General features: G+C 39.0%; 1 protein-coding gene across 2 annotated transcripts in view; it reads left to right on the top strand.

Annotated features, from left to right (window-relative positions):
* Nucleotides 1-21,470, top strand: part of UNC5D (unc-5 netrin receptor D) — a 254,033-nt gene extending 232,563 nt beyond the window's left edge. For both annotated transcript variants that reach the window (XM_053465189.1, XM_053465190.1), the window contains 3 exons: nt 9,477-9,641; nt 13,652-13,830; nt 20,988-21,470. In XM_053465189.1, the coding sequence (XP_053321164.1) occupies nt 9,477-9,641; nt 13,652-13,830; nt 20,988-21,192 (549 nt within the window). In that variant the 3' untranslated portion in view covers nt 21,193-21,470. The remainder of the gene's footprint in view (nt 1-9,476; nt 9,642-13,651; nt 13,831-20,987) is intronic.
* Nucleotides 21,471-21,770: the final 300 nt, after the last annotated feature.

Below are 21,770 nucleotides of genomic sequence, written 5' to 3'. Positions count from 1 at the left end.
TTTTTTTCAGAGCAAATGCTCTGAAAAATACCCCTCGTCTTATAATCGAGGTCGTCTTCTAATAAGACCTCAAAATGTCCGCTGGGGCCATGCTACTTACCGGGCTTTGGTCGCGAGCAGCAGGAAAAAAGGAAGCTAGAAGAGTGTCACATAACTCTGCCTCCCCCTCCTTCCTCTGGGGGCGGGGCCAGAGAAGTTGCACTCACAGCCGGGACCTGCAGAAGTCTTCGAGTGAGAGATCTGCAGTTCAGGTAAGGGGGTGGGGGGTTTTGTGTGTGTGTGTGTGTGTCTGTGTGTGTGTGTGTGTCTGTGTGTGTGTGTGTGATTAATGGAATGAATGAGTATTTAAAGGTTTGTGAATGAGTGTGTGTTAGTATGGATGTGTAATGGTGGTGGTAGCATGGCATAGGGAGGCTGTACTCACACTCCTATCATCCTCAGGTTCCAGCATGTACTGGCTGCCTTGGCTTGATAGGAGTGTGATTGCTGTTAGCAGTTTATATATATATACACCCCCAGAAATGCCTTATACCCCCTATTTGCCACTCTGGCATATAGGGGATTAAAAGGCATATCATGGGGCAGAGTGGCATATAGGAGGGTATAAGACATTTCTGGAGGCAGAGTGGCATATAGAGGGTTAAAAGGCACATCATGGGGCAGAGTGGCAAATAGGGGGTATAAGGCATTTCTGGGGCAGAGTGGCAACCCTGGAGGCAGATGTGCATAACTGGGGGGGCAGGTTGGCAAATAAAAGGAAATAAAAAAATATATATTTTTCTCAATCATAGCTTATATTAAATATGAAAATATTGTTTACATGAATTAATATTTACTAGTAAAACTTTTTTTCCTATAGGGTAGTCTTATATTCAGGCTTTTTGTTTTTTTCCTAAATTAATATTTAGATTTTGGGGGGTCATCTTATAATCAGGGTCGTCTTATAATCGAGCAAATACGGTAGTTTAGAGGTTTTTTTTTATAAAAAAAATGTGAATTTAGAACGTAATTCAACATTAAAACATGTTGTTGTTGTTTTTTTTTGTTTTTGTAATAAATTGGCATATATTGTAGGTGTTGAATACTGTAATTTTCCTGAAATTACTCACGATCTGCCAATCTACGCCAACATGTGGCTAGGAAAATGTTTAAACTTTAGTCTGTTCATTTTTTTTTCTGATGTAAAGCCTCAGTTTTGTCTTAGATTCATGATAGCTTTATGCCGATTTTCAGCAGGACAAAATGATCCTATTGTGCATCGTTTTTACTAAAATAACATGATGTTTGATTAAAAAAAATAACATAATTGTCTGTGAAAAGCTTTAATGAGCCTAGGAATTGTGTATGAACCAAACCATTGTCAGCACAACTTAAGTGTGTTGTTCCTTTCTGCCTCCGAAAAAGGACTCCAAAAACCCTTTGATGGGTTAAAGTATCTATATAGTAATCTGTTGAGTCTGTGAAAAGTATTGATACATACATTGCATCATACATTGCATTGTAAGAAACGCACAATATATAGAACAAGTGCTTCCTGTATTTTGGAGACAATGCTTTTTACAGAATTGTCTGGCATAACGTTTCTGTCTGATCGCATTAGATTAGTTCAGTTGGTTCTAATCGTGCCAGCTCAAAAGTTCATGTTTATTTTTATCCATCATTAAAAAAAGATTTATGTTCTGATTATGTTATTATGATGATTTTTCTGTTTGAATGGATGTGAAAGTTCTCCGCTTTGATTCCCATCCAGTATTTGAGATGATTTAAGAACCAAAATGTGGAGGATTTGTTAATCGGTACGTACAAGGCTTCTCCATATGGACGGACGTGCTTTTACTGTAATACTAAAGACATTATGGACATTCATATGTTGGGGCTTAATCATCGGCACACAGGCTTAGAAAATAGTTCAGGCTTTAAGGGAGCTTCTGCAGCTTTGTGTAATTCTTGCCGTGACTCCTCTGGTTACATATATTTGGAGATATTTTATTAATTTACTATGAGATAGCACCGATTATCAAGGACTTGGTATACTAGTATATTTGATCATTTTAATTGGTAATGGCACACCAGGTCAAAAGGGGGAGGGGGATGTTAAAAGAATAATCCTGTGTGCATCTACCTGCGATATTATCTTGGTAAATAGCCGATTGCAATCACCAAGAGAAATTTGATCATATGCATACCTGGCAACTCTATGGGTTTGACCAAGAGTCTCCAAGTGAACCGCTGCTTCAATGGGTCTTCAGGTCTCTTCTCTCTTCCTCTGGGCAAGGGGAGCAGTGTTCAGCCACACCCCCTTCCCCTCCCACTCAATACTGTTCGGGGCGTTTTCTGCCCTATGTAGGGCTAGCCACGCCCATATGGCTGCCTAACCACACCCCTACACAAAGCCACTCGAATTCGAGAGCTCCGAGTTTACTGCCCTGGGAAGTTCCCAGGTTTGGTAATATTCTGCTGTTTGTCACGCGCAGAGGTTAAAAGATTGATACATTGGAAACATTTGCAATGTTTCAATATCACGCTCAGAGATCATATTCTCCCTTGGCAGGCAATCTTTTTAGACAAGTAATCACATGATTTTTTTTCCTGACCCTACTGTTCTGAATTTTCAAGAACAGCAGAAAATATTTTACTAAAAGAGAAAAAAAAGTGAGATATCTTATCTGTAATTCCCCTATCCGATGTATTCATGCCCACCCCTTATAAAATATATAGGGCACATCATATAGTTTTTTTCATATAAATTCCCCCAAAAATAGTTTTTCTGCCAAAATCCCTTCTCCATTCTGAAGCAAAATGGAACAATAGGACACTATGAAAAAAAATAGAGAGAGAGGCGCATTATAACAATTTAAATTCTTAGGCATTAATCTTTATGGTGTATCCAATCCGTACTCTGCTAAAAGTTCCACGAGTGCCGTAGTTCTAAGTAACTATTAAAATTTACAACGGGGAGATAAAATGCAGATGAAAGAAGCATTACTTTATAACGGCACAGTATATAAAAAAGGGAAGCGATGTGCTGGAGTATCATAAAATGAGCTGGGTATGATTTAGGAAACATGGACTCAATTTAGGAACATAAATTATTTTAACCATTTGAGTCTCGGAGGTGAGGAACGCGTTGATTTGGATAGACAAAGCTCTTCTAGCCTGGCATATACTTCCCTGGGTGCCAGAGGGTTAACAGGAAGCCATGTTTGACTTCCTACAGCATTGAAAGGCACCTTTTGATATAAGTCTACACGAAGAGTGGTATTTCTGTTCCACGACTTAATGTATTCAGCAGACTGCATTTTTCCTTTGTGTTTATGGCAGTTTTAGTAAGAAGAATTAAGTAACACACATATTATATCAAATTCCACAGCTCTGTCTGTCAAACACGTTGACAGGCCCTAATGTAAGAACAATAAAAAAATATTAGCTTTTCTTTTAAAGTGCCAACAAAATTCACAGGCACCCAAGAGAATGCATTTCTTTTACAATTCTCTGGCTAACCCTTTTGTTGCCATTAGTACATACAATGTAGCTAAGGCATTAAGATATATATATATATATATATATATATATATATATATATATATAAACATACTTGTAGAGGAGAATGCAGGCTGCCTATGGGTTATTAAGCTTACCATATTTTATGATGTAAATAATCAATAGATTACACATTTAAAAAAAAATACCCCTCAGGATAGAAAGCTGATTCGTTGTTGCCTTACAGTGATGAGAGTTCAGCAATAGACACATTGGGATTACACGATCTGTACATTAACATATATCACAAGTAGGATTTCTAAAATGGAAGATGAAGGCGTTCTAGGTGGGCAGCAGACCCTCTTCTACATAACCAGGAATACTATCTCAATATTATTAACTAGATAACACAAAGAAATACACACTTCTTTAACTATAACGTCTTTAGATATCGATGGCATTTGACAGTTACAAAATGTAAAATTGACTGACTTTGATTAAATCCCCATTATTAGCTGGTTTGGATTTACACGGGTCCTCGAAATGAGATCACTATCATCACTTCACAACTGCTAAATTAGTCAAGACCGATGTAATAACTATACATGAGAAAGCAGACTCCTGTAATTTGTCATGGCAGGTACAGGCAGTCTATAACCGCCTTTCAGGACAGCAGACCTGAAACATTTCCATGCACAGAGCTTGGCACTGTCTAGAATAACAATTGCTGATATACTGGAACTCCTATCTAGAGGTCACTGTAAATAGTGGACAAATATTTCCCATAATTGCATTCAGAAAAGAGCTGGCTGACGCCGTTTGATCATGTATTTTAGTGTGTGTTCTGTGTGTATCGGCGGGAGAGCCATGATACTCTACCGATGAATCAAGAATAAGGAGAACAGCAGGCCAAAGACAACTGGTGTTCTGCCATTTCTTAGTTGCGTAGTTTAGCGCACAGTGTGTGTGTATCTCCTCCGAAGTCATCCAAGCCCAGTGGGGAAAGAGTGTAAAAAAAAATGAAACAGCTTTGGGCAGATGGGCAATTTCTGTCACTTGACTACTGGGGAAAACATGTCTGGGAGCCCATGGCTTGATGATGACAGTTGCCATCCACACCAGCTGGAGAGACAAAACGTTTTTACAAAGATATATTGCGTACCAATCGAGTCTTAATTCGAGCCTGTCATGCAGAGCCTGTGTCAGGCTAACACAGGGGTTTGGCATTGGAAGGGTTAACTTCCAGATGTGTTTTACAGCCTACAACTCGCCCTCTTAAGCCAAACAGACTGGCCAACGCTTCTACATACCAGAGCTCTGCCCTAAATTCATTTAGGTTCGGCCTCCGTGACCATTAGTGATAACTCCCCTATAATATGGAATTCAGAGTGATGGCCTTCCACGCTGGAAGGGACAGAACTAGAAACCATAAGGCCCTGGTGCGAAAATTGCACTGGGGCGCCCAACTTCAACAGCTGGTCTGTGCCACCATTGCCCCCACACAACGTGGCCTTGTTTGCCCCTTGCCCCCCTTCTAACATACACTTTGGCACACGTATGTAAACACAGTAACACAAATCACACATACTTAATCATAATCACTAACAGACAGTTACACATTCATTCTAACACACACTCCATCTCACCCCACTTACACATTTATGCTCACACACACACACAGCCATGTCCACTCCCACCTATGGCACCATCAACGTGTCCCAGCTGCACCTCCAACACAGGTATCTCAATTCGGACAACAGAAATGTTAGGGGGCATGGTATATAAAATTCACATGCTGGATTAAAAAATAGATCCACATTTTCATGCTGGATAAAAAAATAACAATGTGGGTCAACTAGACCAAAACTGATAACAAGGCAATTAGTATAAAATCTATATTATTATTATAAAATATCCCACCGAACAAATCACCTGCCCTTACAAAGGCTTAACTGATTGAAGATTATCTTTATACATCTGAAGTAAGTATTTTAAGAATACCACATCAAAATTGTGCTTAATCTTTAAAGAGAATACTTTTCAGACGATACCTGGAGGATTTCATTCTTAAACGCTTGTGTTCGACTTAGATAGTCATCCCAAACAAAGAAGGCATTTTTTTATTATATACTTCAGGTCCGAAAAGACTCACACGCATTACAAAAACATAAACTGGATCATAGGAGATAATGTCTTTCCAAATGTCTTTCCCTCTTATTGAAGGACTGTTAACTCCTTCATAGTAGTAGAGATAATGCAACTGTGTTTGAGTTCTCAAAGACATGGTACATGTCACAATTACAGAGAGAGTTTACCATAATTTATAATAATAATTACAAAAAAATATATATAAAAAAAGAAACTATTACCGCGTGTGCCCATGGATGGCGCTTCTCTGCGGTATCATCAGTACAGAGACAGTTTTAAGTGTAGTGCCATCAGAGCAGGTGTGATGACCACAGGATGCTCTTTTCTACAATTGTTCTGAATAAACACTTTAAAATAGGACATGTGGAAAATTCCGAGAATACCTAGTACTCGTTTAGTGCATTAGGGACATGGTTTCAAGGCACATTTTCCCCGCTTTTTTTTACTGTTATGTTGTTTTTGCAATGTCTCATTTCCCTCCTACGTTTCTCACAGTGCCAGAAGGTTATACCGGTTATTCCTTATTTACCTTTTTTCCGCTACCTAACTCATTGATAAAAACACTCACTTTTGATCTGTTACCTAAACATTGCTTAGATTAGAACTGCAAGCTAGTGTATAGATCAAGAGAAAAATGAAATAGTTGCTTCTGATATCACTGTGTCTATACACCTTCCAGGAAGCCAAAGAGGGATGTGGCAAGAGCTTGGGCTAGGGGCAGATTATTGAACTTCCATCCATTTTGCTAAATATTGATGCAGATCACCATCGTATGACATCATACCCTGGCCCCTCACTTAAATGGGTTGAGTTGAAACATCATAGGAGCTAACCTGTAAATCATGGCCTGGTCAAAGAAGATCATCTGCCCAACTGGCCCATGATCAACAAAAGAGATGGTTGGAAGTGTGTCTACCAAAAGACTGACATTGGTTATTTCTGATGGTAATATAATCAACTAGAAAACTCTTCTAGTCTAAACGGATTCCAACAAGCTAACTAATTTGTCCTTGTAGTCTTTTTACTAATAATTCTTTATGCACATCCCAAGCTTTTTTGCATTCATGCTCTATTAGCCTACTACTACCGCTGGTCTATACCAGGTAATGACTACTGTTCTATAACTAGGATTTTCTCACAAAAGGTTCTTCCAATTTAACTGCTGTGCAATTACGGCCAGTGGCATTTACATAACAATATGCTGCTATCTCTTCATAGTCTACTGCTCACCTCTCTTTACATCTATACTTCACATGTAAGATATATTGTAAGTGGATTATGCTACTGGAGGGCCATATTATTATTGCAAGTAGAAGACTATCGTTGAGAGGACACTTTTCTAGCCAACTAACGCAAGTTGTTAATCTCACGTTAAGTATAGAAATAGTAGTAATAATAATAAAAGAGTCCATTAGCTGCAAAGAAAGCCAGTTCAAGTATAATTAGGATGTGTTTCCAATGTAATCAGCATTGTTTTGTGCAGAGAAAAGCCATTCACTTTATATGAAATATATACTCTCTAATAAGAGAAGACATGATATAATACATCCAATAGTGCTTGGTATTATAGGGGAGATTGGTTTATTTTAATTCTTGTAGTAATGAGGTATTCAGCAGAAATGGAAATTATTGGACAAAATAGTTAGCTCTGTTTTTATTATCATTACCTGCAATATTTCCTTTAAACGACAAACACTATGGAGCATATAAATCTATTTTTACGCACTGCACCATTCTTAGCGCAGGTCCCAAAAAAACAATATTAGATGGCACGCTATAAGATGCACGGCTTAATGATGACTGCACTTCTAGGATTAGGAGTCATCTTCTAGGCAGAATATTGTGGGTTCTTGAGGCTACCACAGTAACATGTACCATATTCCCCAACAACCCTTACGTTTTACAGTTTGGGAGACCCATGTTGTGGGTTGTGGCAACAGGCAGATATAAGCTGTTTACAGAAGTGTGCGGGGGTCAGCACCAGATGTTGGTGGGGTCAGGATGCCTGCCTTACAGAAAGAGCCACATTGCGACTTCAGAACATTGCGAGGTGGCCACTTGGCAGCTGCAATGGAGAACAAACCTTTTACTGATTTTACAGCTCACTGGGCAAGTCAGGGCAGATCAAGGGATCTCCCCAACTGGCCTCCGATACCCTATTCCTTCAAAACTGAAACAACGGGACGGTGTAACAGTTTATAAAAATCAAGAATATCTCATAAAAAATTGGGACTGTTGGGAGCTACGATGTCCTGATGACAAGGACACATGGGCTCAACTTAATGACCTGTTAAAAACATTGACTTCTTCATAAAAAGAATATGGCGCTTCACATTTATGCCTCAAACTTTACACCGGAATCACCTGAGTGTAAACTTGGCCTCATTTACTGTCTCTTTAAAACAAAATGGTTGTTCAAGTAAAAAAGTTTAAAGAAGAGATGTTTGTTGGTCGTAATATATAAACAGAGCTTGTAAACTATAATTTAATCAAATATTCTGTGAGCCTGTGATGAAGGTTGTTTTGGTTGAAACCTTTTCCATGGAAATTGGAGAGGGGATAAGCACGTAGAATTATTTCTAGGTCACAAAATAAATAGCCTTTGATGTAGACCCTCTTACGCCTAATAACTAAAATTGTGAAGTGGCATTATTTGCTTTTTTATATTAAATGGGCCTTTAATGAACACAGTTAGGATGTTTGTCAGTTTCCAGATTACGTTAGTTTTGCTTTAGATACCATGTTTTAACTAATGTATTATTTATAACGTATTACTGTTAATTTTTCGTATTGAGGTCTCCTCTGTCGCCTCATGCTCCACAGAGTATTTCTATGTGAAATTGAGCATGATGACTTAAAACACTGAACTTTATAGTTACTTTATTATTTTATATCTACAATGTACAGTATGCTACGTGTAAATTTATCATTTTGTTAAGAAATTGATGCCAGCATTTCCCAGCCTCTTTTCAAATCTAAAGTTTGAAAAACAGATTAACTATTACATTTCCAAAATAGTTAATCCTTTTTTTAAGATTAGTTGACTGAATTGCCTAAGATCATGCGAGACCATCTGTGTTATACGTTCTGTTTGTGGTGATTTAATGAGGATAGATTTGGGGCTACTGACAGGTAATGATCTAAGAGGTTAATACCAAGCATGACTGTCTCATACCCATTCCAACTATGTTAATTTATATAGCGCCAGCAGATGCCATAGAGCTGTTGCAATAGGGGACATTATAACTAATTAACAGAGACAATTTAAAATGGCAATAACATTAACACACATTAAAACATACTGGTACGGAAGGAGAGAAGGGCCCTGTTCTTGTGAGCTTACAATCTATTTGCTAGGGAGACAGCAGTATGGTTATTACTCATAATGCTTATAACACAAATACTTGCTTAACATTTACCTGTCCATGGTACTGAAACAGGTGCTATAAACTCATACAAGCAATAAAACACCCTATACTATCTGTTTAAATATTTTATCTTTGGGTATACTATTGTTGCATAGACTTTCGGATTTCTTTTTGGTTTTATATTCATATTTTAGAAATGTAGTGTAATAATAATAGTAATGGCACATGCTTAATAACTGGTTAATAACTTCTTTCCACTCGTGGGGTAAACAGATTTGCACAATACACAGGCTGCTGGCTTTTTTTAAATTTTATTATTACTCACATTTTATTCTCTATAACAACATGGATTACAGAAATAGTTAATGTACACACGTCACTACCATTAGTGCCCTCCAATTACTATTACAGGATCAAGGGATCAAGGGTATGAGAAGTCTGATTGGCTCATGATATCTCTGTGTTTGAATTATTTTCCAGGAGGTCCCCTTCTCCCGTGTCTGGTGCAGCAACCAGCAGCCACTGCACTGTGCCTTCTCCCTGGAGCGATACACCCCAGCCACCACCCAGCTGTCCTGCAAGATCTGTGTCCGACAGGTCAAAGGGCATGAACTAATTCTTCAGGTCCAAACGTCAATTCTGGAGGTGAGCACACAACATTAATGCGCAGCTGCTTATTTACAGGTGAGATGTATCCGAATGGTAAGGTAATATTAATATTGTTGTGGAGCACGCTTCTTCTGGACCCAAATGCAATCTCACTTATTATATCACTAAAAGAGCTAAAAAAAACTTTTTAGCCATTCCATGCCCCCCATATTGTAAATTACACTTTTTTGCTTTGTGAACATTTTGATGGAATGAGTTTATTTTGGATTTTGAATGCACTGGAAATTCCACCTGAAGGGCTGTCATCTCCTCTTTAAGATAGTGGTTCCCCTATTCAGGGGGGGTAGGGGTAAAATGATCTGGACTTTTTGTAAGCCTTTTGACTGAGGAGATAAAGAAGGAGTCTCACATCCCTATGTAGTAGGTGCAGCCCCAGAAGAGGACGTTTGGGGACCTGGTGATCCACTGTGGCCTTACAAGGGTACCACCACCTTCTCCACTGACTGTCAGTGAAGTGCGGCACCATGGTGGTATCCAGCATAGGAATATTAAAAACAATAATGGATGTTGTCCCGTTGATCTGAGAGGTAATGGTATGTGACATCTTTGGCCCAACATTCATTAGATGTAAGGTCATATATAATCACATGACCTTTAAAGATTACATTTAAAGATGGATCCTATGAGCTCTCAACTCCACTTCTTTGAGTGTGGGACCACTAATGGTCCAAAAAAAGGTATAACAAATTTCTGAAGACCCCAAAATCAAGGAATATAAGTTAAGCTCTGTTTTCATTAGGGTACTGGAAATGTTTTGTGTCCAAATATAATAGCTAGAAGTAACTTATTGTGTGTATTTGTTGCGTAGTACAGAGACATAATGATGAATCTCTGTCATACCTATCTAGGTCTCTCCTGGCATCCTCTAAGAAGGTCTCTTAGACTAATGGGGGCTAATCACCTTAAATTGTAGCCCTTTCCCCATGTTTGAAACAGAAGAATTTACTGAGCCAGGTACATATGTGAAAAAAATGTAAATTACAGTTCTTTTAAAAGTGCATTTCCTTTGGTAAATGCACCAAGAAATTCCTATAATGTGAGCATTACCAAGATTATATTAGGCCAAACAGATTCCCCTTTTACATGGCGTAATATATATGTACAGCCTATTTTCTGCCGTGCCATTTTACAACCTTCAAGGATATTCATAACCCGCTTTAAAAATCATTTTTGCATACACATCAGCGTGTAAAATAAAGTAGAATAAAAAAATAGCTAGGAAAAAAACAGCGTTCAGAATTGTAAAGGAAAGGGGATCTGTAATTTGAACTCCACCAAAATTCATATTCATCAAAGTGGCATTTAAAGCACGAGCCAGATAGAAAAAGAGAGCTGGAGACAGGACGCGAAATTGATGTGAGCTGTCTCGAGTCAAGATATCAGCATTATTAACTGTCATTTTCTTTTATATTAGACCAAAGTTTCATCTGCCAGTTAGATCCCAAGACTCAGAACACTGATATATAACAAGTGCGAACGCTACCAGGAGACCATTTTATATCCCGATATGAATAGGTTCAGCAGAGGATTAATAATATAGATAAATGCAATATGCATGACATAGGCTTTTTGTCACGTTGTGATGAATAGTGATGACTCTGTATATTTTGTTACTGATGGCCCCATTCTGCATTGGAGCTGTATACTTACATTTATCAACTCTACCCCCATAGTCAGTTTATCAACGCCTGTTGGTCTCTCTCACACTTTTTTGTTTTGCTGTTGAGCTGTACCTTTTTCAGGCTTGTTATTATTATATTTATTATTATTCAGTCTTTAACAAGCTCTGATAGCGGACCACCCCGACCCTGCACCTTGTTATTGTGTTGGCTATTGTAAAGTCTGGTGGTTTCATGGGGAAATTGGCTGAACAATGTCATAAAGACTTGTCACACAAGCTAGTGGGCAGCTTCCGGTTTTATATGCTGTACAACACGTTGAAGACAATGATTCTCCTGGCAATGATGTCCTCAGTCCGATCTAAAACTAGATAGAAATGTTCTAGAAAGACATATGTAACGGGTTCACCAAGAGAGCTGTAGTAACTCCCAGAGATCACCCACATGTATCCTCCTCTTGTCCCCGGAATCACTTCCAGCACCAGCCAGCATGCGCATCTTGGAACCCTGCTATGTGTACCCAATAAGTAGACACACAACTACCTTGAATTGAGTACAGCAGGAATGAACAGTTTATTGTTGTAAAACATAGACTGATATAGCCACAGAACTTCATTAACATAAATCAACATTGATAAACAGGTAGACAACCCAACCTTTAATCCCCTTTAGCTACTGGATATCCCCCTGGTAGCCATCCTGTTAATGGGATTAGTTTAACAATGGAAATCCTGCCTGTTTGGCAGCCAGGCTGGAGCCATCTCTGAGTACCTTGGGCTCCTGTATGACAGGTCATTCTGTCACATATCTCCCCTTTTAAAAAGAAGACTGAACTGGGGCCAGACCCCAACCGTGTCTGCATCCAGTTCAGTCGGGGAGCACAGCTCCGTCGCTCCTAGAAATGTGGATGCAGGGGGCTGGCAAAGGGCACCTGTCCCACTAACCAGTCCTGGGGTGCACTTAGAGACTGGGGAGTTCGGGTCCCAGACGAGGACAACAGTCCCACTCACCAGGGCAGGGAGACAGGGTCCATAATCTGCGGGTAGCAGGCTTGCTTTCAGTCCTCTCCAGGGGCCCCAGTTATGGACAGTTCCGTCACACACTGCATCACAACATGTTTTTAAGGGGTTCCTGATGGAGGCAAGTGGTACGAGGCTTAAAGGTAAACCTCAAACCTTAGTATATTTTGTCTTGTGCTAAGGATAGCCTTATGCCTATGCAGCGCATGTTTCAAATCCCTCTACTACTTTTGCTAGAAGGCCACTCCAGCTATCCACCAACATCTCAGTGAAGAAAAATCTCTCCAATGGGTTGTTTCTAGTTTGAATGTCTTGGGCATAGCTCTACAACAGTAAAACGTCTTCACAATTATCTCCCAAATGGCTCTGTTGAGTCACAGTCCTGCATGAGCTTTGTTATTTGATATCGATGTGCAAGCATTTATACCTATATTTGGATCAGAGTGAAATTCCAAAACATAGATCAGAGGAGTATTTGCTAAGTATGTACATAGCGGTAAGAATGCTAGCCTTCATTTCAAAGAGATTCCTTAATAGGGATCCAGTTCTCAGGAGGTGATGGAGAAGAAGGAAGCGACGAGGTGCTGATTCTTTCGAAATAAATAGACTGCTTGCTTTAAAATTCCCTCCGGGTGTTCAGAGTGTTTTATATATAAAAACCTACCCTTTCCCTGTGGATTTCATTTAAGTATTTGAGATATGTGACAGTCCAATGCTGCTGTTTATGCCAGATTCTAAAGTGTATTTTTTTTTTTTTAGAATTTTAAGAAAAAATCTACTTTTCATTGAGATAAATAAATAAAACACAGTTCCCACTATGAAATTGTTAGTTATATATAACATCTATTTTTATTTTTCAGATTTATTTTATTTGTTTTTTATTTAAGATAGGCGTTGCATCGGTTAATATATTATCATTTTATATATATAAGCTTGTTAACAAAGACTACATTTTTGCCAAGTAAGCATGTTTTAGTTGTCATTATTTAATATGTTAATGTCACATACCCAGGGTGGTATGATTGTGGTCTATGTTCTGCAATAAGTCTAGTTTGTAAAGCAAGATATCATTAAAATAGGTAAACAGAAGCAAAGTGAGGATACAGCTCTTTTAAATGCGTAATAGATCAGGCTGAACTATTGGATGACCGACATTTCTGCTAATTTAAGACAAAAGCGAAAAAATGAATTAACCTAAAGAGTCATATCATTCAATATAAAGCTATTTCAAGACTGAGAATTCTGTAGTGTTCTCGCGTTCCTATAAGTCTGTTCTCTGCTGTTATTCTAACTTCAAAATTAGTGAAATGTATTCCTTATATTTGCTTTTCTGTAAATTTTCCTGCAGAATGAGCGTGAAACCATAGCTTTCTTGGCACCAGAAGACGATAATTACTTGGCACATCCTGGTCCTAAAGCCTTTAAAATTCCACACTCTATCAGGCAAAGGATATGTGCAACATTTGACACACCAAACTCCAAAGGAAAAGACTGGCAGCTGTTAGCACAGAAACTCTCTATAAGCAGGTAGGTTGAGAATGAGGGCTGGGGTTCTAGCCAATGAGGGCTGGGGTTCTAGCCAATGAGGGCTGGGGTTCTAGTTCCAAATGGAACCTACACAGACATTTCTGCATCACTCTCCTAACTAGACACAGAAACTAATTGCTTCCAATGTTATTCATTGATTTCCAGATTAGTACTTGAAACTTTGTTTCATCCCCCCCCCCACACCATAATTATTCATTATACAGGACCAAAGCTTTCAGGTTTTTCACCTCAAAGTGTGCTTGCATAGTTCAATAGGCTGAAGGTACTTTCAAAAAGAAGGAGTTTTACTGGAACAACCAAGTTCTTGTTGTAGGAGCCCTTCTTAAAGCATGGTGTTGAAGCTACTTGCAATCCCCCACTTTACTGAGTAAGCCACAGACACATATGCAAAAAATGAGTGGGTAGTTTTGTGATGATCTCCACATGATGCCTTCCTAGATGTCCCAGTTTAATATTTCTTCATTTAGGTAGAATTATACCTGGGAACTTTTGGCCTTCGGCTACCCAGAGCCTTCCCTTGCGGGACGCGGCCAGGACTGCCCACTGACGGCGGGCGTTCCCGCTGACGTCTGTTGGAAACACCCCGAATTCAAGGGAAAATGGGCAGGGAGCGCCCAGAGGATTAGGGTCTTGACCCGGAGAACCGGAGAAGCAGCGCTCACCCGGCAATCTCTGGGTCAAACCCGGAAAGTTCCCAGGTATCGGTAGAATTTATGTGCAGATGTATAGAAACTTTAAAAGAACACCTGCTTCAAACATTTTAAGGTTTATGAAAATGTTTTACCTATTTATAATAAAATAGGTGGCAGGTAAAGTCAGAGAGCACTCTTAACGAAAACAATGGAGGCAAAGGGGTCATTAATCTCTGCCAAATGGGTTACATTTACAAAAAAATTCACATAAAAGCACATTATACTAGATTCTACTGCAACATCCCCTATTAAGACTTCCAAGGTTACTGTAGAATACAAGACAATAATGTCACCTCACGCTGTGAGAAAAACATGACGTAATGGCAAAAGCAAAATCAAGGACATGTTTTCTAAATTAAGGCATTCATTTAAAAAAAAATCCTTTTGCAACACATTAAAAGAAGGCATAGAGTCTGCATAGACAAAAAACATTTAGCACAATTTAATACACAATGTCTACTTTTCCTCAAAACCCACTAATATACATTTCACAGGACCACGTGGAGAACTTCTAGAAGTATCACAGAAAGGGTTCTGTTAGGTCAGAAAGTTAGATCAGAAATGCTGTGTAAAGACCTGACTTTAAACTATCCCAGGTGCCCTCATGTGGTCAAATGTAGAAGTGTGTAGATTAAAACAAAAGGTGACACCGATTGATGGCATCAGAGCCATCTAGCAAGGATGTGGTGGGATCAGCCTTGAAGTAGAAAAGTTGCCTGGCGATAGCATATGCGAACCTAATAGACTTAATACCCCAATACCCTTAATTTGAGGCGTTAGAAGAGGAGTTGGGGTATAAAAGTAAGTGGCCATCTTATGACCTTGCATTGTTGCCCCAGATGTTCAGGGATGGCACCATGATTGGAACTTTGCATTACATTTGGTGCCACTTTCTCTTCCTCTTTCCCAGCTCCAATCCTATAAATAACCTATGTCTGGAAAATCGTTTTTGTTCTAGTTCAGCAAAGAACATGTGGGGCTTAATTCAGGCACCAATCTTAACCTTAACTGGGGTTAATGGTGGATGAAAATGCATGTTACATAAGCACTGTTGAATCAAACCCCTGTATATCACTGAAAGTTTCAAATGCCAACATATAGACTGTAGCATTCAAAGTCGCAACACAATAAATGTTATCCCACAGAATTAGGAATTGCATAGGTCTAAATTAATTACCGCACCACATTTACAGGCGTTACAAGCTTATTATGTCATTATCATATATTTTCAGCCAAATATTCAACACATAAATGTAGCCTTGTTCTTTCTTGAATTGAGGTGGCAATGACCTGAGTTAACATAAACTAGATGTTTTCCTTTGATCTTATTAGATACAAGTTGGTTAGTGTGTGCCATGCAGGTATGCAGGGAGCGTATGACATCATGAGTGCCCCACCACTACTCTAACCACCCATAAAACAATATTAAAAAAAATAAAAAAATACATTTTTTTAAATAAGAAAAATGGACTAGGTGTCTATGGACTACAACTCCCATCACCCTCAGCCAGAATGATGAACTGGACGATGGCTATTCTAGCTGTCAAAAGTTGTCATACTTGTGGACATGTATATTTTCCACCGATATTGGATGAATGTCATTTAAGGGCATGGAAGCTTTTAAAGAAATATTTTGTTTCCATTACTTTTTCTATTTGGTTTTGGAATTCATGGGGAAATAACTGGGAAAATGATGTTGTTTGGTCTTTTTGTATTTTTTAAAATGCGATCAGATGCACGGTTTTAGGTGTCAATTACTAGCTTAACTTAACTTAAAAAATATATAGGTTTCTTTAGGTAAAGTTGAAACTTTTTATATGGTTTTACCTGAATGTAACTATATTGAAACAAACAAAAAAAAAAAGTCCTGATCTCCCACAAGGAAAAATGTGCCCCAACCCCAGAACTCAAGGGGTTAATTCAATTAAACTATGTGTTTTCAGCATTGGTACCCAGAATTTCTGGCCAGTTTGTGGTACTTGATGCCTGGAGATATGCACCAATGCTATATAGAATAGGAGCAAGGATCTTAACATATTGTTCTCCTGATTTTTATGATTATTATTTTTTGGTATTGTTATTTCTAATGCATTGATTTAAGATACATAGGTGGGTGCCGTATTTATCAGGTAAAGCAATCGTGTTATATATTTAGAAGACGACCAGATGGTTTGTTCACCCACTGACAAGTTGTGTATTCTTCAAGCAACACAACTGCTTTTTTATTTCACATAACAGAAGAAGGAGAATAATTTGTTTGCAATATTTGTAGGTATACGCACAGACTCATATAGCCAAAAGGGAATGGCTGCCCTTAGGAGCTTACAATCTAATTTTTAAAGTCAATCATTTTCTAGGGCCTGGATTTTAATCTATAAGAATAATAATAAAGACATTCCATAGCCCCAACCCCTCCCTGACACTTACATATATTCACGCCCTGAGGCCAACCCTGATGAAGGCAATATTAATGGCGAAGCTTTATAACTAAACTTCCCAATGGGAAAATCTAATAAATACATCCTGTTGCGGGGAAAAAAAAATTAGATTTATTCTGCCTCCAAGCTTTTGAATACATACATAATAAGTGTTCTTTCATAGAGGCAAATATATGGATCGCAGCTGGTGAATAATGCGGATGCCATACCTCTAGGACTAATACTCTTAGGGGATGTGAAATGGGTGAACGTTGTGACCTGTAGAGCTGGACAGTATTTGTTATTAAGTCATGGATTGAAATGCCTGCCATCTCTAATTTGTATCCGAATAATGCATAACAAATCTGTCTTTCTTTCTCCGTCCACAATCTACTTGTAAGCTCCTTAGGGCTGTTGGTGGAAGGATTGAGTTAAGAAATGGAATAGCCTGAGTCACGCCGATAATTACTTTTGTTTATTTCGTTATATGTGTTATGGTGCTCAGAATGTTAACAGTGACAACTGATTTCAAGGCCTGGGATGAGTTTGTGTGATTTATTAATTAAATCTGGTATCCGATTTACAAACTTTTATACAGCGAAAATGCAATTCAGCATTACAGACCAGGGGTAACCGGGATATTTCCAAGTGTAAAAGGAATATATCGTAAACATGGCACTGGTGGTGTGTTAAGGTGGGTATTTTTTGTATTAAAGTCTGTAGCAGACCATGGCAGCCACTGGCTCCAGACTAGGGTGACCAGTAAAGCACTGGATTGGCCACACAAGCAGCAATAATGTAAGTAAGAGGCGTAGTTGTCCGCTGTACCCTATTGCCAGGTCATGTCTCCTATCTCAAAATATACATATTGCATAAGGTGTCCACGTGGGAGTTACGATGGAAGGCCTTTGCTGCAACAGCGTAGTCCTCTATTGATTTTACATATCCCTGGGCCAGTCAAGGGAGTTCCAAAGATTTCCCCAACTGGCCCGTGATCCCCAATGCACGATACTGGGGCAGCCATACCATGACTGGTAATAGAAAATGTCCTCTGAAAACCAGGACATTTGGGAGGTATGCCATGGAGTACTTAATGGTATCTATAAAAAAGAGCACAACAAGACCCATCGTGTAAGATGTATAAAATGTATTCGTTCCCCCAATACAATGGAGGTGCTCAAAAGGTTAACATTTTGGTTGGCAATGAACAAAAGAACACAACAGATATTCTCAGGTAGTTCCTAGTTCCTCAGAGAATAGAAGTGGGCAGTCGAGATGAGGATGGCTGCCGTCTGAAGATTGATACCCAACTTAAAACGCAAATTGGAAATAGTGTAACGTGACGACAATAACAGGAACTCCAAAACACCAGATGTTATGAGCCTTGTACTTCTTGGCAATCTGTCCCTAAGCCCACCTCTCTTCATGTATAGCAAGTTTCAAAACAAAAGCGATTTTGTGCTTCAGCATGGCCTTTTATCACGGTGCTTCCAATCGGACCCACTTTGAATGCTAATAAAGGCACGGTATTAATGATATAAATAGCTCCACACTCAAGTGGCCCTACTGCCGGCTCGCCGTTTCACTCTGTAATTTAATTATTTTCTTTATTATCAGGTGAGGGTTCTTTGATTTAAAAAATCCCAGCTGCCTCTTTAACCCTATTAGACCTGTCATGCTTTCCAATGCATGCTTTAAACTTGCAACCAAAAGGGTTAGGAGGATAAGACTTTGAGGAAAGTGCTTGAATCCTACTTTAGCGTGGGTTCAGTATGGACTTTTATCAGGTCCACGGCTGGTAGGTATCAGCCCAATTTGTAAACAATCACACGCATTAGGGGTAACCTTAGGGTCCTTCTTTTTTTAGTAGTATCCAGATTCTGCAGGTGGGTTTTAAATGCTCCATCTTTGAGCACCGCACCTGCTGTAGGAATGGCAGACCGAGGCTCTATTTACCCGTCTTTACAGAGATTACATTTCAGGAATAAGACAGCTCGGTACATTGCCGTCGGCAGATGATGAAAAGTTACAATTCATGTTTATAAGAAAGTGATGCTATAAATTAAAAAGCAACATTTCTGCTAAAAAAAAACAAAGACATATGCTTACTATAATTCAGTGCATTACTGCATTGAGACCAAATAATCATAATACTGAATGTCTCTCTGAAATAGCATCTACATCCGGGTCAGCCCATCTTTTCTCGTGACGGGCAGACCTTAGTGTCGTTATGGTAATCACTATTAGCGGCTAGATGTTTAGTTGAATATACAGAGAGGCTCCACGCGTGTTGTTATCCATTCAGTTCCTCATCCCAGCATTACTAAAGAACATTTTCCTTTCAACGTGAAATACTCTTATTGTGTGAGTTGCCATGGTAACGCAATTGTGAGTGACAGTTGCATGCGTAATGGCACAGGACATGCAAGATTGAAATGGCGTGCTATTTTTTTTTCATCATGTCTGTTGAAAGGACTGTAGAAATCATGTAATCGTATGTGCACCTATTGTTTCCCAAACACTCCTGTCGTAAAGCATTGGTCAGAGGTCGTCCTGTCGCAAAGGAACAGCTCCAAAGGTGCTTCGGGTTTCTGGATCTCACGTGGCTTCTTTGGGATTGTGCAGACATTGTATTGGGAAGGGAATGACGTGCAGGCCCTAAATGTCTTATATACATATTTACGAGAAAAATGTAGAAATGTAGGTCATTGTCTAGCTTAGTGGATATATCTCCTCCATTGTTACGTTGCTGATTGTTATTGATTAGTTCAGTCACCCTTTGAGGGTGAGGGGAAGGATAAGACCTTCAGAATAGTTGAATATATTATCTCCATTTTTTCCCTTCTTAAGAGTGGATTATGGCAAACAGTGCAATAACACTGCTTACAAACTTTACAGAGGCTTTGAAACTTTGGAGTGCAGCCCTTATATTGGAGATAGTTGTTTTGATTACTTTAGTTTGCTAAAATGCATTGCTTTATTGTAGATGCACATACATAAAAAGGGTTAACTGATTTCACCAGGGGGGCCAGATGGAAGGAAGAAAACTAATTTGCTCAGTTCCATCTTTATTCCATAAAAATCACTTGAACAAACAACTCTTAGGAGTGCTGTATCAATAAAACATATGGTATTGTGTTACTGTTTAACATCAACAGTCACAGTGTTGAGTAAAATGAGTACTTTCTGCACTCTTCATAATCCAGTCTCAAGCATGGACTTCATACTTGTGCTATTAGTCGGATTTCCCCAAGAGCCTTGTGTAACCTTAAGGGACCATTAACTGTTGTACATAGAAACACTGATTACAGAGCAGAGGATATCCTCCAAACAATGTTCCATTTTTAGAGTTTTTACAGATTTTTCAGATTCTGCTTACTCTTACTTTGTGGAGAGCTAACCCCCCCAAAAATACACAAAACAAGACACGAATACTCAAACCACATAGATACCCACTGTCTGCCTTCATAAGAGATAAGACAATGATATGGTTAATGATATAATGAGGGTATGTAATAAGAAATTCTAAGTGGTTATCTATGCCTCACAACTCCTGCCTGTTGGGGTTAGGAGGTTCAATTGAGGTCCATTTATTTATTATGTGATTGAGGCGTTCCTAGGCCCTGTACAACTAAGGTTTATTTTATTATCCCTGCCCCCGCCATGCAGGGACTCTCATTTAATTTATATTATGATTATTTAATTATTTATGTTGTGGGGTTAATCTATTAATATCTAAATTTTGGTAGTTTTGGGTAAGGACATGTGAGTTTCCATTCAAGTCATTCATTCAACATACCCTCGCAAAATGTAAACATGCACCAAAATGTAAAGTCAAAATCACTCACACGCAACTTGCATATTAGTATGTCACTAAGTTTTTCGTGCAAATCATCTTAGTAAATCGAACCACCCTTCCTTGGTAAGCACGAAAGTCTTGTTCATGCAATGCTTACACTTCGTTCGTAGACTTTTGTTTACATGCACTTCTGTATCCCTGCTCATTTTTTTTGCTTTATCCTTGTAGGAACTTGAGCTACTTTGCTACTAAGAGCAGCCCATCTGCCGTCATTCTGGATCTGTGGGAAGCACGACATCCATATGATGGGAACCTGGATTCTCTGGCATGTGCGCTGGAGGAAATAGGAAGGACACAAAGCAAACTCTCACTGGTAACAGAGACTCATACAGAAGACCCAGACTTCAGCTACAGTAGACAGAATGGCCTTTGAATAAATGACTATTCCTGGCTTCCTGGGGCCAGTGTCTAAAATATGGATTCCAGCCTCTTTTGAGATGGAAGTTACAGGGAAGAAACGAGCTGTATGTTTCTTCCTCACTCCAGACAATGCAAAATGCTTTATAGAGTACAAAGATATGGCTTGTGAAGATGTGCTGCTTCTCTGTGAATCAAGAATGAAACATTTCTGAACAAAACCTTGTTTGTGCTGAAAGATTTGGAGAAAAAAAAGCCATCCACCAGCGGAGTGTTCGGATCGCTAAATGAAAATACTTAAAAATCTCTCCTCTTCTCTGTGGTCTACAAAAGACATACGTGAAAAAAATGTTTGTTTAGATAAACCCCATTGAAGGTTAGGGAGGAAAAAGAAGTCAATTTCCATATTAACGGGACGTGTTACACTCTATAATGATGCTAAGTAGCCCAGTCCCTATAAGGCTTTCCAATCTGCTTTGCCTTTGAGAAACTAGAATGCAGTCACCAACAAATACATGTTATTCCTTGGCATGTGCATTTTGTGTGGTGTCCCTGCTGGATTGAGACCCACCTTACAACTTGTTTGCATTTCTC

Source organism: Spea bombifrons, chromosome 4 (genome assembly GCF_027358695.1).
Source record: "Spea bombifrons isolate aSpeBom1 chromosome 4, aSpeBom1.2.pri, whole genome shotgun sequence".
Lineage (NCBI taxonomy): Eukaryota > Metazoa > Chordata > Amphibia > Anura > Pelobatidae > Spea > Spea bombifrons.
This window is presented reverse-complemented; position numbering and strand designations above follow the sequence as displayed.